The 21498-nt window shown below is 45.9% G+C and overlaps 1 protein-coding gene across 6 annotated transcripts in view; it reads right to left on the reverse strand.

The window, feature by feature from the left end:
• The window catches only part of HDAC8 (histone deacetylase 8), an 85754-nt gene that overhangs the window by 62014 nt on the left and 2242 nt on the right, over nucleotides 1-21498 (reverse strand). For 5 of the 6 annotated variants that reach the window (XR_016443729.1, XM_090059093.1, XM_090059095.1 and 2 more), the window contains 2 exons: nucleotides 20778-20908; nucleotides 16295-16436 (listed from right to left, as the gene is read on the reverse strand). Coding sequence is in view for 5 of the 6 variants with exons in the window: in XM_090059093.1 (XP_089915219.1) it covers nucleotides 16295-16436; nucleotides 20778-20908 (273 nt within the window). In the remaining variant the exon portion in view is untranslated. Of the gene's footprint in view, nucleotides 1-16294; nucleotides 16437-20258; nucleotides 20747-20777; nucleotides 20909-21498 lie in introns of those variants that run through there. The other variant, XM_090059096.1, reaches the window with a different exon arrangement.

Consider the following 21498-nt stretch of genomic DNA (forward strand, 5'->3'; position numbering starts at 1 on the left):
TCATACAAGCTGATGGTATACAGCTCCATAAGGATTCCCAGCTGATTCAAGTGAGGGCATTACTGGAACAGGGGTAATTGAAAATGCTGAAAGGAATAGTTTCTTGCCTCTCTCCATAAAAAAGTGCATGTGAAACTGATTTGAAATAGTTCCTTGTTTTTTATATCAAAGGATAGACATACAACCTATTTATTCTGGAGTCATTTACCCAGATTTTGCTCTGAAGTACATTTACCCTGGATTAAGCAGCAGACATATGACCAGCTATCCCAAGCAGGCTGTCCAAAAGTAGGTGCTATTACAAGGCATGGCCACTAGGTGGGTGGCAGCTGAGCTGGTTTGCATTCAGCAAACAGCTACCACAGAATGAAAATGTTAATGGTATAGGGAGGCCATGTATGTCAGAGAATTTTTTCTGGTGTAAATTTACATCCAACTACTTTGGAAGTAATGTAACACCAGGGAAGAGCACTTCCCTCAGAACAAATGCCGTGAATTGTGGATCTGCTCCACCCTTCCTCCACAGTAAATTGGCCAATGCTCCAGAGACAACAGTTCTTATGTCCACACCCAGAAAGATATGATAGTAAACTGATGAGACAATCTGCCACTGCGGAAAAGCAGTTCCTGCCTGGTGCACAATACTCCCCAGTACTACACTGGCAGGAAAGTACCTTTTGTCCTATCTTGGGAATTCAGCATATGCACACACACGCATAGATGAAATAAGCAGCAGAGAGAAACACATAGCATGGTAAGACAAAAGTACTCTCCAATGGGTGCTGGCTCAAAGATACAATGGAAAGATCGTAGTAGGCAACAGAACATAGAGGTTCCCCAACTACAAGACAAAGAGTGCTTGTGTGGGAAGCTCCAGAGCCCAATGGGCCAAACACAAAATGAGTGAAGTTCTGCTCTCAGTTCTGCCACTGCCTTGCTCTGTGACAACCGACAAGACACTTCACTGCCCTTAGTTCTCCCATTAGTAAAGCAGAGGTAACAACATTCACCGACATGAAAAAAATACTGAGATGCCACACATGAACCACCACTTCTTTAAGTGAAAGAACCTGAAAGCAAAGATGGAGACAGCAGATTTGTGAGCTATAAGCCACCCCCTCCCCTGATCTGGAAGGAGGAGGGTGGATTCTGGCCAACAGAACAACAAACCTTTTGCTTACAAGATGCAACCAAATAAAACAAAAGCTGTAAGGCAAGTCCTGCCTTGTGTGGAAAACCCAGGTATGATAGCAGAACACCTGCAACATTGCCTGCCAATTAACGACACTATGAATCAAACACAGTAAATTCCTCCAGCACAACCTCACTCTGTGTTTGGCAACATCCCCAGTTCTCTTATAGGACTTGAAGCTAGCAAAGCACCAGCTGTGCACCCAACTCCTGCAGTGTGATCACCTGGATCCAGGGGAGGAGGTCATAAGAACCCTTTTCCATCATTAACTTCTGAGTAGATAGAACTCATCAGTGCAAGACACTTCATATCATACTTTCTGCAGTGCTTCCTAATCCAGTTTTTAAATGGCTCAAGTTGCAGCATCTCTGCCGGCTCCTAATCAATCAATCTAGCCCACATTCCATGACTCCATTGGTAGAAATATTTCCATGATAACCCCTCATGTTCTCTTCTTCTGCATGACATGGCTGGGGGTAGGTGGGGTCCAAGGGCTGTAAAGCAATACAGTATTCTTTCAAACTCACTGCTGCAAACCCCCTGAGCACAGCTGCTCTCCAGAGACACTATGGCTCTACTGACTTTGAGTGATGCTGGAGATTCATTTTTAACATACATCCTGGGACCATTTTTAAATATCATTCACACATGGTATATTTTTTCCATTCTGTAAATGTTTTAAATTTAGGATAATGCCTGCTTAACTTTACCTGGGTGTCAGTAATGCAGCTAGTGATTTAGCATGTGGAAGCGGGCAGGGAGAAAGGAGAAAAGAGGAAGGTGAAAGAGATTGTGTGTGTGTCTAAGTGTGTACATGCATGGGCATGTTAGTGACTGGGACGAGGTCACAAATAATATGGGCTGGACTTGTTTCTGGTAGAGCACAGACACACAACACAACAATTTGGTATCACTGGCAGTCATCTGGGGAGCTGGAATAGCAGAGGATGCTGTATGCATGTACTTAACTCCCTTGAGAACTACAAGATTGGAACAGCAGTAGCACAGGAGGTCAGCCTGTGTTGGAAGAACTGCGAGGGATACAGGACAGGCAACAGATCTGGCTGAGGAGGAGTATAGTAGCAGGGCTGTGCAGGGAACTCATTACATCCACCTGCCCTGGTTATGGGCTTTTTTTTTTTTTTTTTTAATAGAAACACGTGTATTCAAGTTTTTAAAGAGAAATTAAACTCTCCAAAGAGACAGCAACTGCTGTAGTTGCTGACCATAGCCTAGGAGTGTGCCACAACTACATACCTGTCCTGAGAGGAGTTACTAGAGCTTGTGCTCCAGTTTACATTACGGGCCAGTGGAAGGAAACAATGGTTCTTGGTACACTCCTACTGCTCTTCCCACCGAAAAAGGGAATATGACCAGCCACCTGCCCCAGGGAGGAATGCTAGAATCTTAACCACTGCAAGCTACATTGGTATAATGCTCGTGGCTGCCAGCATTTTCCCACTGTTCCTATAGACAGCAGGGAGAATTCAAGAGTGAAAAGCTTTAGTAAGCTAAAACTAAGATAGATGCTGGAGACAGAACAGTTCTTCATCCCAACCTAAACAAGCAATTGTCTAACATGCGCTTAAAAATGTCCAGCAACAGAGATTCAACAGCCTAAATAATCTGTCCCCCTGATAAACCACCCTCCTAGTTGGAAAGTTTTTCCTAATAGCTAACCCAAGTCTCCTGCATTACAATTTAAACCTGTGACAAAAGTAATGTCCCTTCTCAGACTAGACTCACTGGCCCAGAAGATTCCTTCAGGTCCTAGTGACAGAGATCAAATCACATCAGCTGTATAAGCAAACTGTTCTGTACTTGGAAATTATCTCAAATGTCCTCTCAACTTTTCTTCCCAATTATCTCAACATCTCCTCATGCTATGTATTTTAAACCTCTATAACAATTTGCTGCTGCTTTTTAGATCCTGAGTACTCCAAGAATCAAATCTGTGGTTGCATTTCCACAGTGATTCCTGCTGTACACAGCCACTTTGAGGGGGGACCACACATGGATGCCTTTGGCACAAGGTTTCTTTGGTCATTTTTCACCTCAAGGAACAAAGAGGTGAAAGGTCAGTGTTTGATCCATAAAAGGCACCAACTCCAGCATCTTGCTCTTAGCCCCAAAGGCACGATAGAATATTCTGAACATTAAGCCCTGAGAAATCCCAGAAAGCCCTGGTAACCAATTTCCATGTTTATGACCTCAGGAAGCAATTAAGCCAACATCCTGCTTCCCCCTCAAAGAAGACTTTTCTGACAAAGGGGCATTTATTTTAGAAACACATAGGCATATACACACACACGACTCCTGAATAAGAATGTCTATATAGATACATACCTTTATAGCAGAAACAGCACCAACTAAATGAAAGCTCCTTAGTGAAGCACTTTGTTTCAACACAGAGGCAGCAAACATCCATACTAAGGAAAATAAAAAGAATTGCTATTGTGCACACTGCTGTGCATAGATGCACTCACCAGTCTCCCCATTCTTATCCGCATCTGTGTTCTAGTCTGCCTGATTAATCACTCTTTTTCCCCCACGTTGCCAAGGCCAAATATAAGGCAAAGACCTAGTTTAAGCTCAGTGGGATTGATGTGAAATCTTACTGTATTACTGATGACTTCTGAATAAGCAGAAGAGTGTACAAAAGAGTACAGAGTAGGGTGGATTTGATTTAAATCAAATTGATGTAAGTCATGATTTAAATCATAATTTAAATTACTGGTCAGAAAGCCTCAATTTAATCATTGTTTTCTACAGAAAGTGCATTCTTGTTGTTTGATATCTTTTATTCATTTAATTTCTTGAAACTGCACTTTGAGAGAGAGGTAAGGGCTAGACTCTGTACACAAACTTGCAGAGACACAAGAGGGCTGGTGGGCACGTAATCAGGTCTGTTATCTCTCAATTCCATATACTGCTGTTAACAAGGATGTTATCTCTGGAGACACAAATTCACAATTTGAAAACTGAAACTAAGCATTGCAGAGATGTTTGATGGGCTCTTCTAGACTGAGCACTGAGTCCCATTGGGTAGAATGGTTTTCTTTAATCTTTACTCATCTATAGAGAAGCCTCTGGTAACCCTATAAGACTGGGTCCCTAATTAGTCCATAGCCTGTTGTGACCTATTGATAAACCTTTTCTAAAAAGGTTACATGAATATATTGTCTCAAATAGTATATAATTAGAAGTTATAATCCCTATTCCATAATGACATTTTTGAGCTTTAACATATCTTACATTAAAACTATCTTTATTTAGAGGGGGGGGTTAAAGCATCTACCCCCCCAATACAATTACATTTAAAAATCCAATTTAAATTTAAAAAAAAATCCGATTTTTAAAATTTTTATCCATCCTGCTACTGAGGGGCAAGTATAACACCCATATTCCACAAAGAAAAGTTAGTCTAGGGTAACTATGCAGCCTGTCTACGTTTAGTCACTAACTAAACAGAGAGCAGAAAGGAAAGAAAATTACTGAAATCTAGAGGTTAACAAAACCAAGAGCAACAAGAAGCTTAAGCTTATGAAGAACAGCTCTTTAGACATGCTTTCATTGACAAAATAACCAAGTTAGCAGCAGCTTAAAGGAACTCTGCACGTCACATGTTTGAAGTTTAGTGAGTTGACTGGCACTCACTAAACTAATTCAAAGCGATTAGGAAAGAAATATGGTCACAAGGACTGAATATAAAAGGGAGTACCTGGCAATTTATAAGATGGGAAAGAAACGGGAATTACTGGTAATTCCAAATCATAGGGACGAGAGCAACCGCCCTTTTATTGAATAATTTAATCAAATGAGAAGGTGAATAGCCCCAAAAAGCTTACAGCTGATACTAAAAGGGAACTGTAAGAGTGAGGGCCAAAGAGAGAAAGCAAGTCAGGAAGCATCATCATAAAAGTGTCATGCTGAAAAAAGAAGGGTGTTTGTCCCTGAAAGCTTGCAAAGAACAATTTTTCCAACTATTTAGTTGCTTTAATAAAATATATCATATTTACTTTGTTTGCCTATGTATGTCCTTAGATCAATGTGGCTATAACCAACACCCCCAAAACATACTGAAGAAATATAAGTGGAGAAAATAACCCAACACAGGTTTCAATAGCAGGAGACACCAAAGAAGCAGCAAAGCTAAAGTGTGGTGACAATGGACAGGGAGCTAGACACATGACGTAGTCAGTGCCAGGTGACAGGCAGTCATATCAAGAAGCTGAGTGGTGACAAGCCCCTCTAAATAAAACTGTACTAGGAGGATTTCATTCCATATTGTTCAAAACCTCAGGGAAGAACAATAAATACTCAGAAGCCAGAGAAGATTTAAAAGAAAAGACTAAATAGCTTGACTAAGGCAAACCTGAGGTGGGAAGAAAAGGGACAGGAGTCTAAGATGGCAACTTCCAGGACAAAGACATGCTTTAGGTGGCATCAGAGCCTGGGGCCACACTTCCCTGGCAAAGAGAACAGAGGAGTCTCCTTCTATTCCCTTTGTCTTTCTATTTCACTGGTGGACTCATTGAGAAGCATTTGCAAACCTAATCCTGAACAGCAAAAATACTCTAATTAAATTAGAGGAGAAGGACCCATTTAAGAACACTCCAGAGGCTGGAAAAGCCCCATATGCTCTACATAAGGTTGGGGGGAAGTGGAGATGCTAGTGCTTCTGCAACCAGAGTCTTCAACAAGAGTTCTAGCAACTCCATCACCAGCTGCTTCATGGAAACAAGCATCCAGGTTGCCAAGGCCACAGCACTTTACCACATTTACTCTCTTCTTAAAATCCTTTGGAGGAGTTGGGAGCTTCATCCTGCTGCTTCAGGGATGCTTACATACATCATAAAAGTCACCACTGCAGATCAAAACTTTGCCAGCAGACTCCGAAGGCATTTTAGGGGTAAACGGACCAGGAAAATTTCTCCTCTGAGCTTGGTCCCTTCAGGCTGGAGTTGAAAGATACTGGCAGGACAAAGCATGAGGCAAACATGCCTTCTTATCCACTTGGTGGAAAGATGGCGCTGGCATCTGAAGCCCTCAACCACCCACCACTATTATTTCATACTAGAATTTTAAATCTGAAACACTGGAAGTCCCAGACCACCTTGGCATGCTGCCCTTCCCCGAGGCCTTCCATTTATGAATCCCAAGCACAGATGAACTAAGCCTCCCCACCAGAGGCCAAGGAGATGGGGGCACAGAAGCATCAAGTCACTCAGGGCCATGTGACCAACCCAAGGTCAGCATTATGAAATGGTTACTCTTCAGAGTACAATTCAGCTCTGAAAACAGCATGAGCAGGAGGTGCATGCGAGTGGATCCACGATCGTTTCTTAACAGTCTTCCCAGCAGTTATACTCAAAATACAAGCAATTTTTATCTCCTAATGCCCTACTATGGCAGAGCACTAGCAGGGTACTTGCCACTTAGGGATGCTGCAAGCTCTGTTGGAGCTTGTTGGCTGAGTCACAGGGAAAGCCACCCCCAGAACCATGTTTAAGGGGGAAGGCAGGTGTTGGAGCAGTCCCAGTGCTCTGCCACTTTAACAACTAGCCCAGGTGACCGGCAGGTGCAGCCCAGTCCTGATGAGTGGCCATCTTAAGCCTCAGGCCAGCAGGTAGCAGTTGTGGCTTGGTGTTGAGGAAGGAACATCTCCTACAGAGTTGCTGCTTCAGAGATGACATGATGGTAAGGGCAGGAGCTATGGGGAGGTTTGGAGGCTTCTGGCCTGGGAAGTGACTTGAACCTGCACCCTGCTGGGGATGGGTGGCTTGGTGGGGCTCCTAGTAGTATAGGAGTCCCCAGGAAATGCCAGACCAGTTACTGCCTTGGTGAAAGGCAAGGAGGGGTGCCTTAATAACCCCTGCCCCCAACTTTAGGGTGGGTAATGCAACATCAGAGGCAGCTAGCCCCAGGCATACCCATGCAGGGGGGACCTGAACCCAGTAGGGTATAAGAGGAGGAGAGATGTGGACCAGGCATGCTGATGTGGGGGCACCTGTGTGCAGAAAGGCACTTATAGGGCTGTGTCTGAGTAACTGAACCAGCTGAGACCCTGTGAGTAAGGGGTATGAGTTTAGGTCCTGTTAACTTGCGGGACCAAATTTGGTCCCGGTAAGCCTTCAGGCACCTGAAACCACAGGTGGGCCTGAGGCTGACTTGAAGGGTGACAGAGGAGAAGCTGCATAGAAATAAGGGGGTGAGTCAACAGCCCTGTATGGAGAGCAGCTGGGGCGAGTTACCTGCTATGAGACAAGGCAGAATCTGCACAGTATTTTGTGAACCACCCAGCACTCATTCAGATGAGGGCAGTGGGAAATGTCCAAAAGGCTGGATGCTTGCTGGCCAGGGAGTGAAGGGAATCAAGCCTGGGGACCCCTTAGGATAGGGCAGGGTGAATGTGGCCCCATGGAAAAGGAGGGGTGGTACACATGAGGCCCAGCAAAAGCAGTATGAGACCATGCAAGAGATGGAGTGAGAGGGAGGTAGTATGAGTGTGACCCATTAACAGGGCAGGTCATGAGAGGCCTAATATTGTAATGAGTTGGGCCTGGCCTCAGGCCAGAGCTTTACACAGTTGTTAGAAATATCTGTGAGGCATGGGACACGGAAGGGGAGGTAGGAGCATGTACAAAAGGCCCTAGACATAAGGGCCCAGAAAAGACAGCCTCCTGCTTAATTAAGAACTCTAATTACTTAACAGCAAGGCATGGCAGGTGAGATTGGCAGGCAGTGTACCCAGACACAGTGGAAGACCAGCACTGGCTGGTTGGGCAGCTCCCATGTTGCCACACCCAGCTTACAAATAAGAATTGGGACCCAAGAGTCAAGCTGGGTTCATTCCATCATCCACCATCAGTTCATCTGCAACTAACCTCTGAATACTCCACTCTCTACAGCTAGTTGCACCCATATATTCTAATAACACTTAATTCTGTTGAGGGCCAAAAAAAGAATGAGCTGGGTTTTATTCCTGCAGAAATCTTGTTTTTATACCTTCACATTGACAAACCGAATAAATGAAGGACCAGATCTTTGGAGTTAAAATGTCCTGTTTTACCAGAGCCTCTATTCAGAGAGGTGAACTTCTAGATTGATTTCCCTCTTTTCTGTGGATGCACTGAATTGAGGAAAGGCAAGTTAATCGGCAAGCTTCAGCCTGGGTTCCACTCCTGCAGTTGGAAACTCAGCGCTTACCCAGACAAACTCCCCTTACTGCAACTCTGACTGCACTATGAACAAGCCAAATCCTGGGATTTCTGCATGCCCTTTCCTCCTCCTTTGTTCCAGCACAACAGTTCAAGGTGCCTGTCAAATGCAAGGCTCTTGTGATATCTAAGTCAACAGCTTTTACAGAAAAGGACTCCTGTGTTTTTATAGCAACATTATTTCCTCTATTCAAAAAGGGGGGAAAAAAAGGTCTGGAATCATTTAACTATTGAATTTCAAAACGTCATTCCCTTCATTCTCTGTAGAGATTAGTTCCCTGGACTCATACTCTGTGGGCTGTTAAAGAGACACATTCAACTTTTTAAAAAGCCATATTGTGCTTGACCTATTAGGGTTATAACCAGCACCTGACATGTATACAATGGAAACAGACTGAAAGAGTCCTCCTCCCTGATTCTTTATGTTTGTGCATTTGACAGAGCTTTGTGGGTAGCCAGTTTTTGTGGTCCCAGCTTTTGGTGTTGTTTGCCTGTGTTTTTTGAAATGCCCAAGAAAAAAATCATTTTAAGCACATGGGGGGGATATGCCTGTAAAGCCATCAGAACTGGCTGCACGGAAATCTAATAGATGAAGCTACTTTACTTTAGCACCAATCTGAAACTGACTGGATTTCACTGTAATCCTGAAAAAGCCCCACAAACCAGCTTGTCCATCATGAGAGGGCCTGTAGTCTCAATTACTCTTGCCTATCCATCTGGATTTCACTATAGGCTGCAGCAAGACAATGGGTAGTCTGGCAGCCCCAATATTAGGCTGTGGACCTCATCGGGTGCTCTTAAAAGGGGCACAACTTGAAATATTTTTTCAGTGTCCAAACTCAAAGGAACCCTGGGTCCTGACTGAGCGCCCTGTAAACAGAAAGACCTGAAGTTTTATCTTTTTTATGTCTTTTTAAACACACTTCAGGGCTTTTCTGCTGCTTTGTTGTTTATAAAGGTCATTTCAGCAAGACAGAAACTTCCCATATAAGGAAACACACTGGGAAACAGAGAAATAGATTTTGTTAACCTCTTCCTCTTGGAGTCTTCTTAGTGTGACTGCAACTAAAGTAACATCAGCAACTGGGTCATCTGCATCTCCCAGCCTTGTTCCAGTCTGTTGGTACTACCACAAGCAGCTCAAGCCTTTCACCTTCAGCTGTTTTGTCAAAATCCTGCTCATTCTCCCAAGCTCAGATTACACTGTGTACACTTGCCCCATGTATACCAACAGGGCACTGGGCAACTGAGTTTTACTTCATCAGGAACCAGTAATAATGACCACCAATGAGCTTGAGATAAGTGTTTTTTATTTAGCAGCTGAACCAGAGCAAGAGAGAATTTTAAAGCAAATTGCATGTTGAGGCACATATGCTATAATGCTTTCGTGTAATCAAATACCACACACGTGAAAGGAATGACTTGCTAGGACATCTATGGAGGGCAGAATGCTCCAAGAGTAGACGCAGGCTTTTACAAGTAAGTATGCTTGTCAGAATTTATCCTACTCCTTTCACAAAAGAACAAGGTATGCTAGTAAAAACTCTGTCTTGCTGGTATCACTGTATCTACACTAGGAGCCTTTGCTATCACAGTTCTTCTATAAAGGGTCCCCTCTCTATTACAGATGTCATCTGCCATAAATGTGCCAGTGAGACAGCCCAAGGTAAGAGGAAAGCCTGCTTCTGTGACCTAGACCAGAACCCAATTCAGCATTTGCCTACAATAAAGTGATCAGAGGGATTCTGGGTTTTTTTGTTTAAAAACCACAAGTTCTTTGATTAAAAACCACAAAGTCTGTGAAACGCATACATATATGTATCAATTGAACATAATATTTTATTGATATAATTTTAAAGCAGTTAGGAGGGCTTACTAATGCCTTAATCACTATAATAAAATAAATTCTAAATGCCTATAAACTTTTGGTATTTGATTTTTGGATTTTTATCATGGGGGGGGGGGGGGGAAATCAGAGCTACCCCTGCCTGCTTCACTCACCAGGACAAAGCTTCCAGCCCTGCTGGCATCCCTCACTCCCCACCCCAGCCCTGCTGGAGGGGGCCCCCAGTTGCCAAGGCTAAGGAGCCAAGGACTCTGGTCTGTGACCCCCCTGTCCCCCACAGCAGCAGCTAAGCTCTGGCTACTGCCTGTGGGAGGTGGCAGCTGCAGCAGAGCAGAGCACAGAGCCTGGCTCCCTGTCCTCCATAGGCAGCACAGCTGGAGCAGAGCCTGTTGGGAGGGGGCAGGGGGGTTGCCCGCTGTGGGTTTGGGCTCCCCACCCTGCTACCTTTCCCCTGGGGCGTCTGCAGCCCAGCAGGTGGGACCTGGCGTGGCATGGCAGAGCAGTACTAGGAGGGGAAGCTTGTTGATGCTGTGAGCACCACACCACCCTGGCAAGGCAACCCCTGCCTACCCGGCAGCAGCAAGGGGCACAAATCCATGTCTCCACCCCTGCTGCAGCTAGGCAGGCAGGGGGTGTCCCGCCAGGGTGGCGCAGGGCTCACAGCAGCAAGGAGCTTCCCCACCCAACCCTGTTCTGTCCTGCTGGATCCCACCCACTGGGCTGCTGAGGCTCCTGAGGGAGGGTAGTAGGGCAGGGAGCCCAAGCCTTCCAGCCCCACCCCCAATCCCCCTCCCTGCCCAGGCTCCGTGGTCACGTATTCCAACCTCAGGCACCATGCCCCACGTACTGCTCAGGCTGGGCAGCAGCACCAGCCCGACTCCCTCCCTCACTATGAGGGGCTCAATTCCTGCCCCCACCTAAGAGACTTACCTGCTGTAGTTGCTCTCCAGACTGCCTGGCAGCCATGTGCATGTGCTCATGCACCCACACACGGTGCCACCTGCCTGACCGCTCTCCTCCCACTCCCCCCTGCAGCCTGTAGAGAGCTCTTCGCAAAAGTGGAAAATCCATGTTTCTCCATTTAAAAGGAGAAAGCTGTGCTTTTCTCAGATAAAAGGAAAAATCCACATGTTCTCTCCCCCCCCTGCATTTTCTTGTGGGAAACAGAAAACCCGAATCCTTGGTAATCAGAAAAGCTATTCTGCAATAGCACCCCATCTAGACATTTTTATTCTGAAAGAGTACCCCAACAGTGAGTGATTCTCTGATTGTCAAGATTGTCTGAATGCTTTATATTCACACTTCACAGAATTATAGAAAGTTAGGGTTGGAAGGGACCTCAGAAGGTCACCTTGTCTAACCCCCTGCTCAAAACAGGACTGTCCCAAACTATACCATCCCATCCAAGGCTTTGTCCAGCTGGGTCTTAAAAACTTTCAGGGATGAAGATTCCACAACTTCTCTGGGTAACCTGTTCCAGTGTTTACTACCCTTCTAGTGAGACAGAGTTTTTTCTAATATCTAACCTAAACTTCCCTGGCTGCACCTTGAGACCATTGCTTCTTGTTCCGTCATCTGTCACCGCTGAGAACAATCAAGCTCTATCCTCGTTGTAACCACCCTTCAAGTGGTTGAAGGCTGCAATTAAATCCCTTCTCAGTCTTTTCTCCAGACTAAATAAGACCAATTCCCCCCAGCCTTTCCTTGGAAGTCATGTGCCCGAGCCCCCTAACCATTTTCACTGCCCTCCACTGCACTCGCTCGAATTTGTCCACACCCTTTCTGTAATGGGGTGCCCAAAGTGGAAGCAGTATTCCAGATGTGGCCTCACCAGGGCTAAATAGAGGGGAAGAATCACTTCTTTTGATCCGCCGGCAATGCTCCTACTAATGCAGCCCAGTATGCCATTAGCTTTTTTGGCAAACAAGGGCACAGTGTTGGCTCATATTCAGCTTACTGCTGAGGGTGCACTCCATCCCACCATCTAGGTTGTTGATAAAGATACTGAACAAGACTGGCCTCACGAACAACCTCTGGGGCACTCCACTTGATAATGGCTGCCAGCTACACATTGAGCCATTGACTACTACCCTGAGCCCAATGATCTAGCCTGTTTATTATCTACCTTACAGACCATTCATCCAACCCATACTTCCTTAGCTTGCTTGCAATAATGTTGTGGGAGACCACATCAAGTCTTGCTACAGACAAGGTACACCATATCCACTGCTTTCCCTGCATCCACAGAACCAGTAATAGAAGACAATCAGGTTGGTCAGGCATGACTCGCCCTTGGAAAATCCATACCGACTCTTCCTAATCACTTTCTTCTCCTCCAAGTGCTTAGAAATAGATTCCTTGAGGATCTGCTCTATGATTTTTCCCAGGGACTCAGGTGAGGCTGACCAGTCTGTATCTTCCCTTTCTTGAAGATGGGCACTAGTATTTGCCCTGTTCCAATTTTCTGGGACCTCTCCCAATTGCCGTGAGTTTTCAAAGATGATGGCCAGAAGCTCTATAGTCACATCAGTCAAGCCCCACCCCCCATCAGCCTTAGGTGCATCACATCTGGCCCCATGGACCTGCACATGTCCCACCTTATCTAAATAGTTCCTAACATGTTCTTTTGTCACTATTGCCTGCTCGCCTTCCCAAACTGTGCTGCCAGGTGCAATAGTCTGGGAGCTGACCCTGCCCATGGAGAAAGAGGTAAAAAAGGCATTAAGTACTTCAGCCTTTTCCACATCATGCCACTAGGTTGCCTCCCCCATTTAATAAAGGATTTACGCTTTCCCTGATCTTCCTCTTGTTACTGACATTTGTAGAAACCCTTCATGTTCCTTGCCAGCTGCAACTCCAGCTGCACTTTGGCTTTCCTGATTTCATCCCTGCATACCTAAGCAATACTCTCATACTCCTCTGCAGTCTTTTGTCCAAGTTTCCACTTCTTATAAGCTTCATTTTTGTATGGACACTTCTATTTTGGAATAAGAATATTTGGCAGAGAAAGGGGGACTGCATCCAGGCTGTAAACTATTTTAATTGCTGCTTGGAATAATGATAGAAGATTTAGGATTATTGGAAATTGGACCTGGAAGGGACCTTGCAAGGTCAACTAGTCCACTCTCCTGCTCAAGGTAGGATCACCTCTGACAAATCATCCCAGTCAAGCGTCTGTCTAATTTGCTCTTGAAAACTTATAAAGATGGAGATCCCACAATTTCTCTAGGTAGCTTGTTCCAATGCTTGACCACCTTCATAGTCAGAAAGTTGCTTCTGACCTCTAGCCTAAGTATCTCCTGCTGCATCTCCACACCATTACTCCTAAGCCTGTCCCCTGTAGCCACAACAGAAAGCCCATCTGCATCTGCTCAAATTGACCTTCAAATATTTAAAGACTGTTATCAAACCTGACCTGAACAATTAAAGTAAATTCCTGGTCCCCAAAATTTAAAGTTTATAGAGAAGCCTCAGCCAAATTTATTTCAGGAGCTTATGGAAAAGGAGGAGACACAGAAAAGATCAGCTACCCTAGAGCAGTCTTTTTTCCAATGGGCTGACAGACATAAGAGCACAACTTACCATAAATATGCCCCTAATTTGGCATGCCCCTCATTTATCAGGACTGCACATGTTTGGTCAGCCATGCACATATATTTTTGCCAAGTGTGTGGTATACAATATACATATGCAATTATGAAAACCTAACTCCAAATTCACACATTCTTCCCTAGGTAAGCCATGCTTGGACTTATCCGTGGTCTAGAAGAGTGCAAGTGTGTGGTGCCAGCTCCTGAACAGGGGTGGAAGGAAAATACAACAGAACGGTCGATTATCTGGAATAACGAGTGTTACTATCATTCTGGATAATAAATTCTTCCGGAGAAATCAAACATCGCAGTACAAAGGGCTGAAAACTAGACTCCAATTACTGCACTGTACAGAAAATATTAAAAACAACAATAAATACACCAAACGATGTGATGTTTTAATATCTTAAAGCACTAGGAAATTAAACAATGCACAGCAGTCTACCTCACAAGTGAAACCAGACTGTAGGATAATGGTTTTATTAATACAAAACCTTCTGGTTAATTGACTTTCTGGATAACAAACTCTCTACTGTATTAAGCATTTGAGAATTAGAGCTTTTCGGTTAGTTTTGGCATTGTCCCACTGTCAGATGCAGAAGAGTGCTTCAGGGCACAATAGGCTTGGGTAGGAAATTAAAACACAGTGGGAAGAACGCCTTTGGAGGCAATGTCATCTCTAAATACACAAAGAATGTTAAAAACCCACAAACAATTGCTAAGGGTACAAGTCTGTGCTCACACCTTAGCCAGGATTCAAGCATTAAAACTCCCTGAACTATCTTGGGTAGTAAGTTTGTTTCGAGATGCTAACTCTTGCCTTTGTTATACAAGGAAAAACAATTATTCCCATCAGACATCTGCTGCATTTCTGTCTACTGAAAGATACTACATCTAAGCTACTAACTCCCAAGGACACAGATTTCTAATGCAAATACTGACAGTCATTAACCTTGCAGAGACACAGTGTGTAACTACATGCAAAATCACTGCTGGAACGTTCTGCTTAAAGACATAGGAAAATAATTCCTTAACCTGGAGTTCCCCCTTGTGGAAACTGACTGAACCTAGAGCATGTTCATACCAGTAAATGAAGCACGTACTTTTGTAACATGCATTTATTACACAAAGCAGCATCAATGACTTGGTTAGGGTCAAAATTGTTGAGATTATTTCCTAGCCTGAGGCATCTCTGATTAAGCAGATTCCAGGCACTGGAATCAAAATCAAAGGAATATAGGAACTTTTTAAAAACCTACTTGGCCCATGCAAAACTGGAGTTCTTTGCAACTAATCCCACCCTTGCCTGCTCCAAGGAAACACCTGACTCCAGCATCAGAGCTAGACTTACAGCTAGACAGTTTGCTTCAAGTAAGTCTTCTCTGTGCCCAAACTCAGCACATTAGTACTTCTTTGAAGAATCCCCAGTCAGCTTGGGAAACTTACAATGCAGGATGCAAGCACTCCAGCAGGACTTAAAGAGGAACAGGTGAACTTTGACTGACACCATCTGATAGATACCCATGGCAAGAGTGTGACTGAACTTCATGCTTTGACACACACCACCACACTCCAAAGGTTAGGGTGGACTCACATCTGCCTCCAACACATAAAAGATGAGCTGCATCCCAAGGCCATTATTCCAATGCATTAGAAGTTACTATCACAGGCAGGACACTGAAATAGATGGGCTGCTGGTCCAATCAACATGAAAAAAAATCCTATAATTCTATTTCTAAATAGAAAGACTTGTCTGTACACACTGTTGTTACGTACAAATTGTGTTTCCCTGAGATAAAATGCTAAGACCCACACCAACATATGAACAAGTCATGGTTAGGTGTACAAGCAAATGATAGAGATGTGGTCTCCTAGAAAAAAAAGCAACTGAATGGTTACTTACCATCTCATCTCCTGCTGTTCTGAGATTGGTCAGTATTGTAATGGCCAAGATAAGGCAACAGTGTCAATAAAGCTAACAGGCACTTTCAGAGCAAAGAAAGCAAAAGGGAGAGCCAATTTAATTCAGAGTTCTCATTTTCTTCCCAGCTTGTGACTATAAACAGCCTACACAACTTGATAAGGATGAAGCCTCCCCATACTATTAGGAAGACATCATCTGATGGGGGCAGGGAGGGTAACAAGATATGGTTAGGGTAATGGACTTGCCCAGGATCCACAACAAAGTCTACTGTTGAACCAGAATATGGATGCAGGATTCCTGACTCCCAAATCTCTGCTCTAGATGCTTCTTTCCCAGCTGCCCCAGGCTTTTGTTCAAATCACTCTTTTGCCTCTCCCAGTACATTTTCCATTTATCCACATTGGTCTCTCCTGGATTTTAATCGATCTTCCTGCCCTGTTCACTTGTGGGGAAAGTCAGGAGGTAGTAGGTTTGATTCAGATACTAGGTTGGGAAACAAAAGGTAAGAGGTTGTTTACTTACTTTTTTGCATGATGCCACCCTCCAGGCCAGTTAATTGCTACCTTGCACTTGCCATCCATCAGACATTGGGCTGCTGTAATGGTGGCTCCTCCAACAGCTGCTGCATAGTCAAAGATTCCTTCAGTGGCTGGACAGTCATAACCTAGAGACCAGAAGCAGAAAGTATTGCTCAGGACAGAAGGAGACTTCAGTGGGACTGTCCCTGCTTCCCTGATGGACATGCATCCTCTTTAACTACTTCTCTTTATTCCCAGCTCCACCGTAGATACTGTAGATGGCTAGAGCAAACTGGCAAGTGAACTATAACACTTTTAACAAGGGTTCCCAGCGGAAGACCTCACCTTCTGGATTTCCAAGGTTTTTGGACCACACTATGTAATGAGAAAAAATGATGCTTGGTCAGATAAGGAATAATCAAGGTGTGTGCAAAAGCTACCACATAACACAGTGCCCAAGGAGGTACTTGGCCAGTTAGGCCTGCTTGTCTTTTGAAGGTTTTCCAGTATGGTAAAGATGCTTCAGGATGGTTTGCTCTATAGGCTCCTATTTCACTTGGAAAAGAGTTCTAAAAGAACTGGCCAAGGTCATTGCAAGTCCCCTGGCACGGCTTTACGAGCACTCGTGGTGCTCTGGTGAGGTAGCGGAGGACTGGAAGAGGGCCAACGTGGTTCCCATCTTCAAAAAAGGCAGGAAGGAGGACCCGGGAAACTATAGACCGGTTAGTCTTACCTCGATCCTAGGCAAGCTGTTTGAGAAAATTATGCTGGCACATATCCAGGAGGGGCCAGCAGGGGACTGCATGCTTAGGGGCAACCAACACGGGTTCAGTAGTGGCAGGTCCTGTCAGATCAACCGGGTGGCCTTTTACGATCAGATCACCAGATCATTAGATGCAGGGGTAGCAGTGGATATAGTCTTCCTGGACTTCCGGAAGGCTTTTGACACTGTCTCTCACCCCGTTCTCTTTAAGAAACTGGGGGGCTGTGGCGTAGACACCCACACAGTCAATTTTGTCGCCAACTGGCTGGAGGGCCACACCCAGAGGGTGGTGGTGGATGGGTCCTTCTCAACTTGGAAGGACGTGGGCAGTGGGGTTCCACAGGGCTCGGTCCTCGGGCCTGTGCTGTTCAACATCTTCATCAGTGATTTGGATGAGGGGGTAAAAAACACCCTGTTCAAATTTGTTGATGACACTAAGATGTGGGGGGACGTGGGCACACTGGAAGGATGCAACAGGCTACAATCAGACCTAGACAGGTTACAAGGGTGGGCGGATGAGAATAGGATGAGTTTCAACACAGACAAGTGCAAGGTGATGCACCTCGGAAGGAACAACCGGCACCATATCTACAGGTTAGGGAACTCCCCTCTTGTCAGCACGGAGGCGGAAAAGGATCTGGGGGTCATCATTGACTCCAAGATGAACATGGGATGGCAGTGTGGGAAGGCAGTTAGGAAGGCCAACCGCACCTTGTCATGCATCCACAGATGCATCTCAAGCAGGTCCAGGGAGGTGATCCTCCCCCTCTATGCGGCACTAGTCAGGCCGCAGTTGGAGTACTGCGTCCAGTTCTGGGCACTGCACTTCAAGAGGGATGTGGACAGCATGGAGAGGGTCCAGAGGAGGGCCACTCGTATGATCAGGGGACAACAGGGCAGGCCCTATGAGGAGAGGCTACGGGACCTGAACCTGTTCAGCCTCCACAACAGAAGGCTGAGGGGGGATCTAGTGGCCTGTTATAAACTAGTCAGGGGGGGATCAGCAGGCATTGGGGGAGTCCCTGTTCCCCCGAGCACCACCAGGAGTGACCAGGAATAACGGTCACAAGTTGGCAGAGGGTAGGTTTAGGCTGGATATCAGGAGGCGCTACCTCACGGTCAGGGCGGCTAGGGTCTGGAACCAACTTCCAAGAGAAGTGGAGCAGGCTCCTACCCTGGGGGTGTTTAAGAGGAGGTCAGATGAACATCTTGCTGGGGTTGCATGACCCCAGTATTCTTTCCTGCCATGGCAGGGGTCGGACTAGATGATCTGCTCAGGTGCCTTCCGACCCTAGAAACTATGAAACTATATCCCCCAAACCTCACTAAAACACTGCATGACGTTCCCTAAGCTTCCAGAAGCTGATCCTTCCATATGGGAACACTGTTATGGGAATCTGAGAGATTTCATCCTACAACTTGATCCTTCCATCTCCTGCAAACTCCTCCCACTGGACACCTCTCCAGGTACAATCAATATTGCAGTCACCACAAACAGTCACCTATGAGATCTGAACAACAGGGAGTTCTAAGGACAGTTTCTAGAATTAAACCTGTTGAACTTGGGAGCAGGGAAGGGAAAGACCCAAGCAATCTGGCAGAACTTAAGACTCCACAGCCAGGCCCAGTCAGTCTGTATGCTGATGGGAAGGAGGCAGCTAAATGCCAAAGGCAAATGAGTTCCTATCACTCCCCTTGATTCATGTTTGGTCTTATCTCCAACACAGGCAAAAAAAACCCAATACCACTTTGCTCTTCATCCATTTTGACTGCTACAGCAAAGCTAATATATTTATGCAGCTGTTTCCCAAACTACTTTTCATATCACCAGAACATCCAGATGGTCAGAGCAATTTATAGTGCAGTATCCAAGCATCACATGAAATGATGAGATAAATGGCATTAGCAATAAAGTGGCTGGCCAACATTAAGTTTCTGGCTTAGTTCACTGTGAGAAGAAAGGTAAACATTCCCCACTGGCCTTATTTTCCTGTACTACTGGTTTAGCACCCTGGTTCCTAACCTCAAAAGAACCATGGAGCTATAGCTAGTGCATTCTCTATGCAAAACTGAAAAAAAAAGCAAGAAACGTCAGAACCTAGGAACATAGCAATTTTGGCATGATCCCTGAGCTGTTTGAAACCTGTGAGATGCAGCAGTACAAGTAGCAGTTTTGCCTGTGTACATCTCAGATATTTCAGCAAAGCTGTACAAATCACTAGGATAAACACAAATCCCAAGTCTAGATGCAACCTAAGTCAAGTTTATTCAAACTTTAAGCTCTTCTCTGAAATGTTCTTTCCAAATTCCATGGTTATCAGCTCTGGATGGCCTCAGAGTAAGTATGCTTATTTTCTAGAGATGCACTGATAGATATTTGTGTGGCCAATACTGATTGATACCTGATTTTTAAGGAGGCAATACCGATCCAATTTCTGATACCAGCTCGGCAGTGTGGAGAGCTGCCTCCAGGTGGTAAGTCTGGTGAGAGGGGAAAGGAAGAAGTGCGTGTGTGTATGTGTGAGGGGGTAAGGGCAGACCAAGTCCCCCATGGGGAGGGAGGAAGAGGACTGGGGTAGGGGCAAGCACCGCCCAGTCAGGGAGTGGCAGGCTGGGCATTGGACAGAGCCGTGGCTCATCCAGGGGGCGTGGGGGGGGAGGTAGTTCCCACCACCACATGCCAGGAGCTGCTGGTCCAGCAGCTCATCTGCTTGTCCCACAGCTCTTGCCGCTAGTCTGGGAGGGCACAGGGTGGGCTGGGGCCAGGTGTGCACCAAGCTCTTCCTGGTGAGGAGGGGCTGCACTGGGAGGGGGCTACAGCCACAAATTCACTGTAGCTCCTTACCAGCACTGCAGCTGTAGGAAAGAGCTTGGCACAGCCCCGGCCACAGACCACCCTGTGCAGACCCAGGGGCACATGCGCTGCCCCCCACCTCCCCACCCCATGCCCTCCCAGATGAGTGGCGGGAGCAGCAGGATGAGCAGGCGAGTGCTGGACCAGCAGTTCCTGACCAAGCAGCATGTGGCGGTGGGAGCTGCCCCCCACTTCCTGTGCCCCCCAGACGAGCTGCAGCGGTGTCCCATACCCACCCCGCCCTGGCTGGGCAGTGCTTGCCCCTACCCTAGCTCCAGTCCCCTCCTCCCTCTTGGCAGGGGCTTTGATCTGCACCCCCATGCCCCTTCCCTCCCCACTCCCCCAACTTACCAGCTGGAGGTAGCTCTCCATGCTGCCAGGCTGTGCTCCTCGCTGCCTGTGCTGAGCTGCATGCATGCATGGGCCATTTATCAGCTAAATAATCAACCTGATATGGTCGATTTCTGATCTACTAAGTCTTCTTTATATCCATGCCGTTCTGATATCGGACTGGTATATCAGCGCAACTCTTATTTTCCAACTAAAACAATGTCTTGCTCCTAGCTGCCAGCCCTGTACACGCACTTTGGTCATCTAACAGCCAAGCAGGTTCTTTTCCTGGTCACACATCAGCTTCACTAAGAGATTCTGGAACTGAAACTCAGGTGGCTTTCTGTCACTAATGCAGAAGGCAGAACAAGATCCTGGTCACTCTTCTGGAGCTACTTATACAGTCACTTCATCTCAAAACAGAAATGTACTCCACAGAACAGGGTTGAGAGAGAAAGCCATTGTGGCAAGAGCACAGCGCTTCAAGCTAGGAATGAATCAGTGCATCTGCCCTTCATCTTCCCTTAAGAGGCTCCTTACCAAGTCCATACTCCACAGATTCTGGGTGATCATCATCCCCTTCCTCACTAACTTTTTGTAGGTGCTGCAGATAGGCATCAGTGTGAAAGCTCGCCATCTCCTCCATGGAAGCCACCTTTGGCTTGACTATCCTACCAAGACAAAGAGAAGAATATGAGATCAGCAGGGCAGTCAGAGTGTGTGGCAGGTCCTCAAGTCAGGGGTCTCTTGTCAACTCGGATCAAGCATAGTCCTATGTTTGCCTGGCAGGGGAAATACCATGATCACCATGGTAATTTCCTGGTCACACCCGGGGAAAGCTGCTCTGCTGGCATGGGATAGTACCTGCATAGATAATGCATTGTTAACCTTAGCTTTATGCCCACTTTGTGAAAATGGGAGACTCCTTCCTGGCTTGCTCCTGGGGCCTTATAGCTAAGGGCAACCAAAACTTGGCGGCATCCAAACCCCAAACCTCCAGGCTTGGGCCTGCAAGTAGGGTGCCTATCAAAGGATTTGGGAACATCTGAAGCCTCAGATGGGGGTGGAGCATGTTTGCTGGTAGCAGGGCTGCTCATGGTTCTGGGCCGACTCATGGATTTGGACTTTGTTTTGGCTAATTTGGCTTGGAATACAGAAAATATAAATTAAAAAAAAATGTTCCTCAGGTCAGGGGGCTCATCTTCACTTATGGTATAAACAAAATACAGGCACACTTGCAGGTCAGATTTTCATTTTGAGT

The sequence above is a fragment of the Crocodylus siamensis genome, chromosome 8 (assembly GCF_052110815.1).
Source record: "Crocodylus siamensis isolate JL-2025a chromosome 8, ASM5211081v1, whole genome shotgun sequence".
Classification (NCBI taxonomy): Eukaryota; Metazoa; Chordata; order Crocodylia; family Crocodylidae; genus Crocodylus; species Crocodylus siamensis.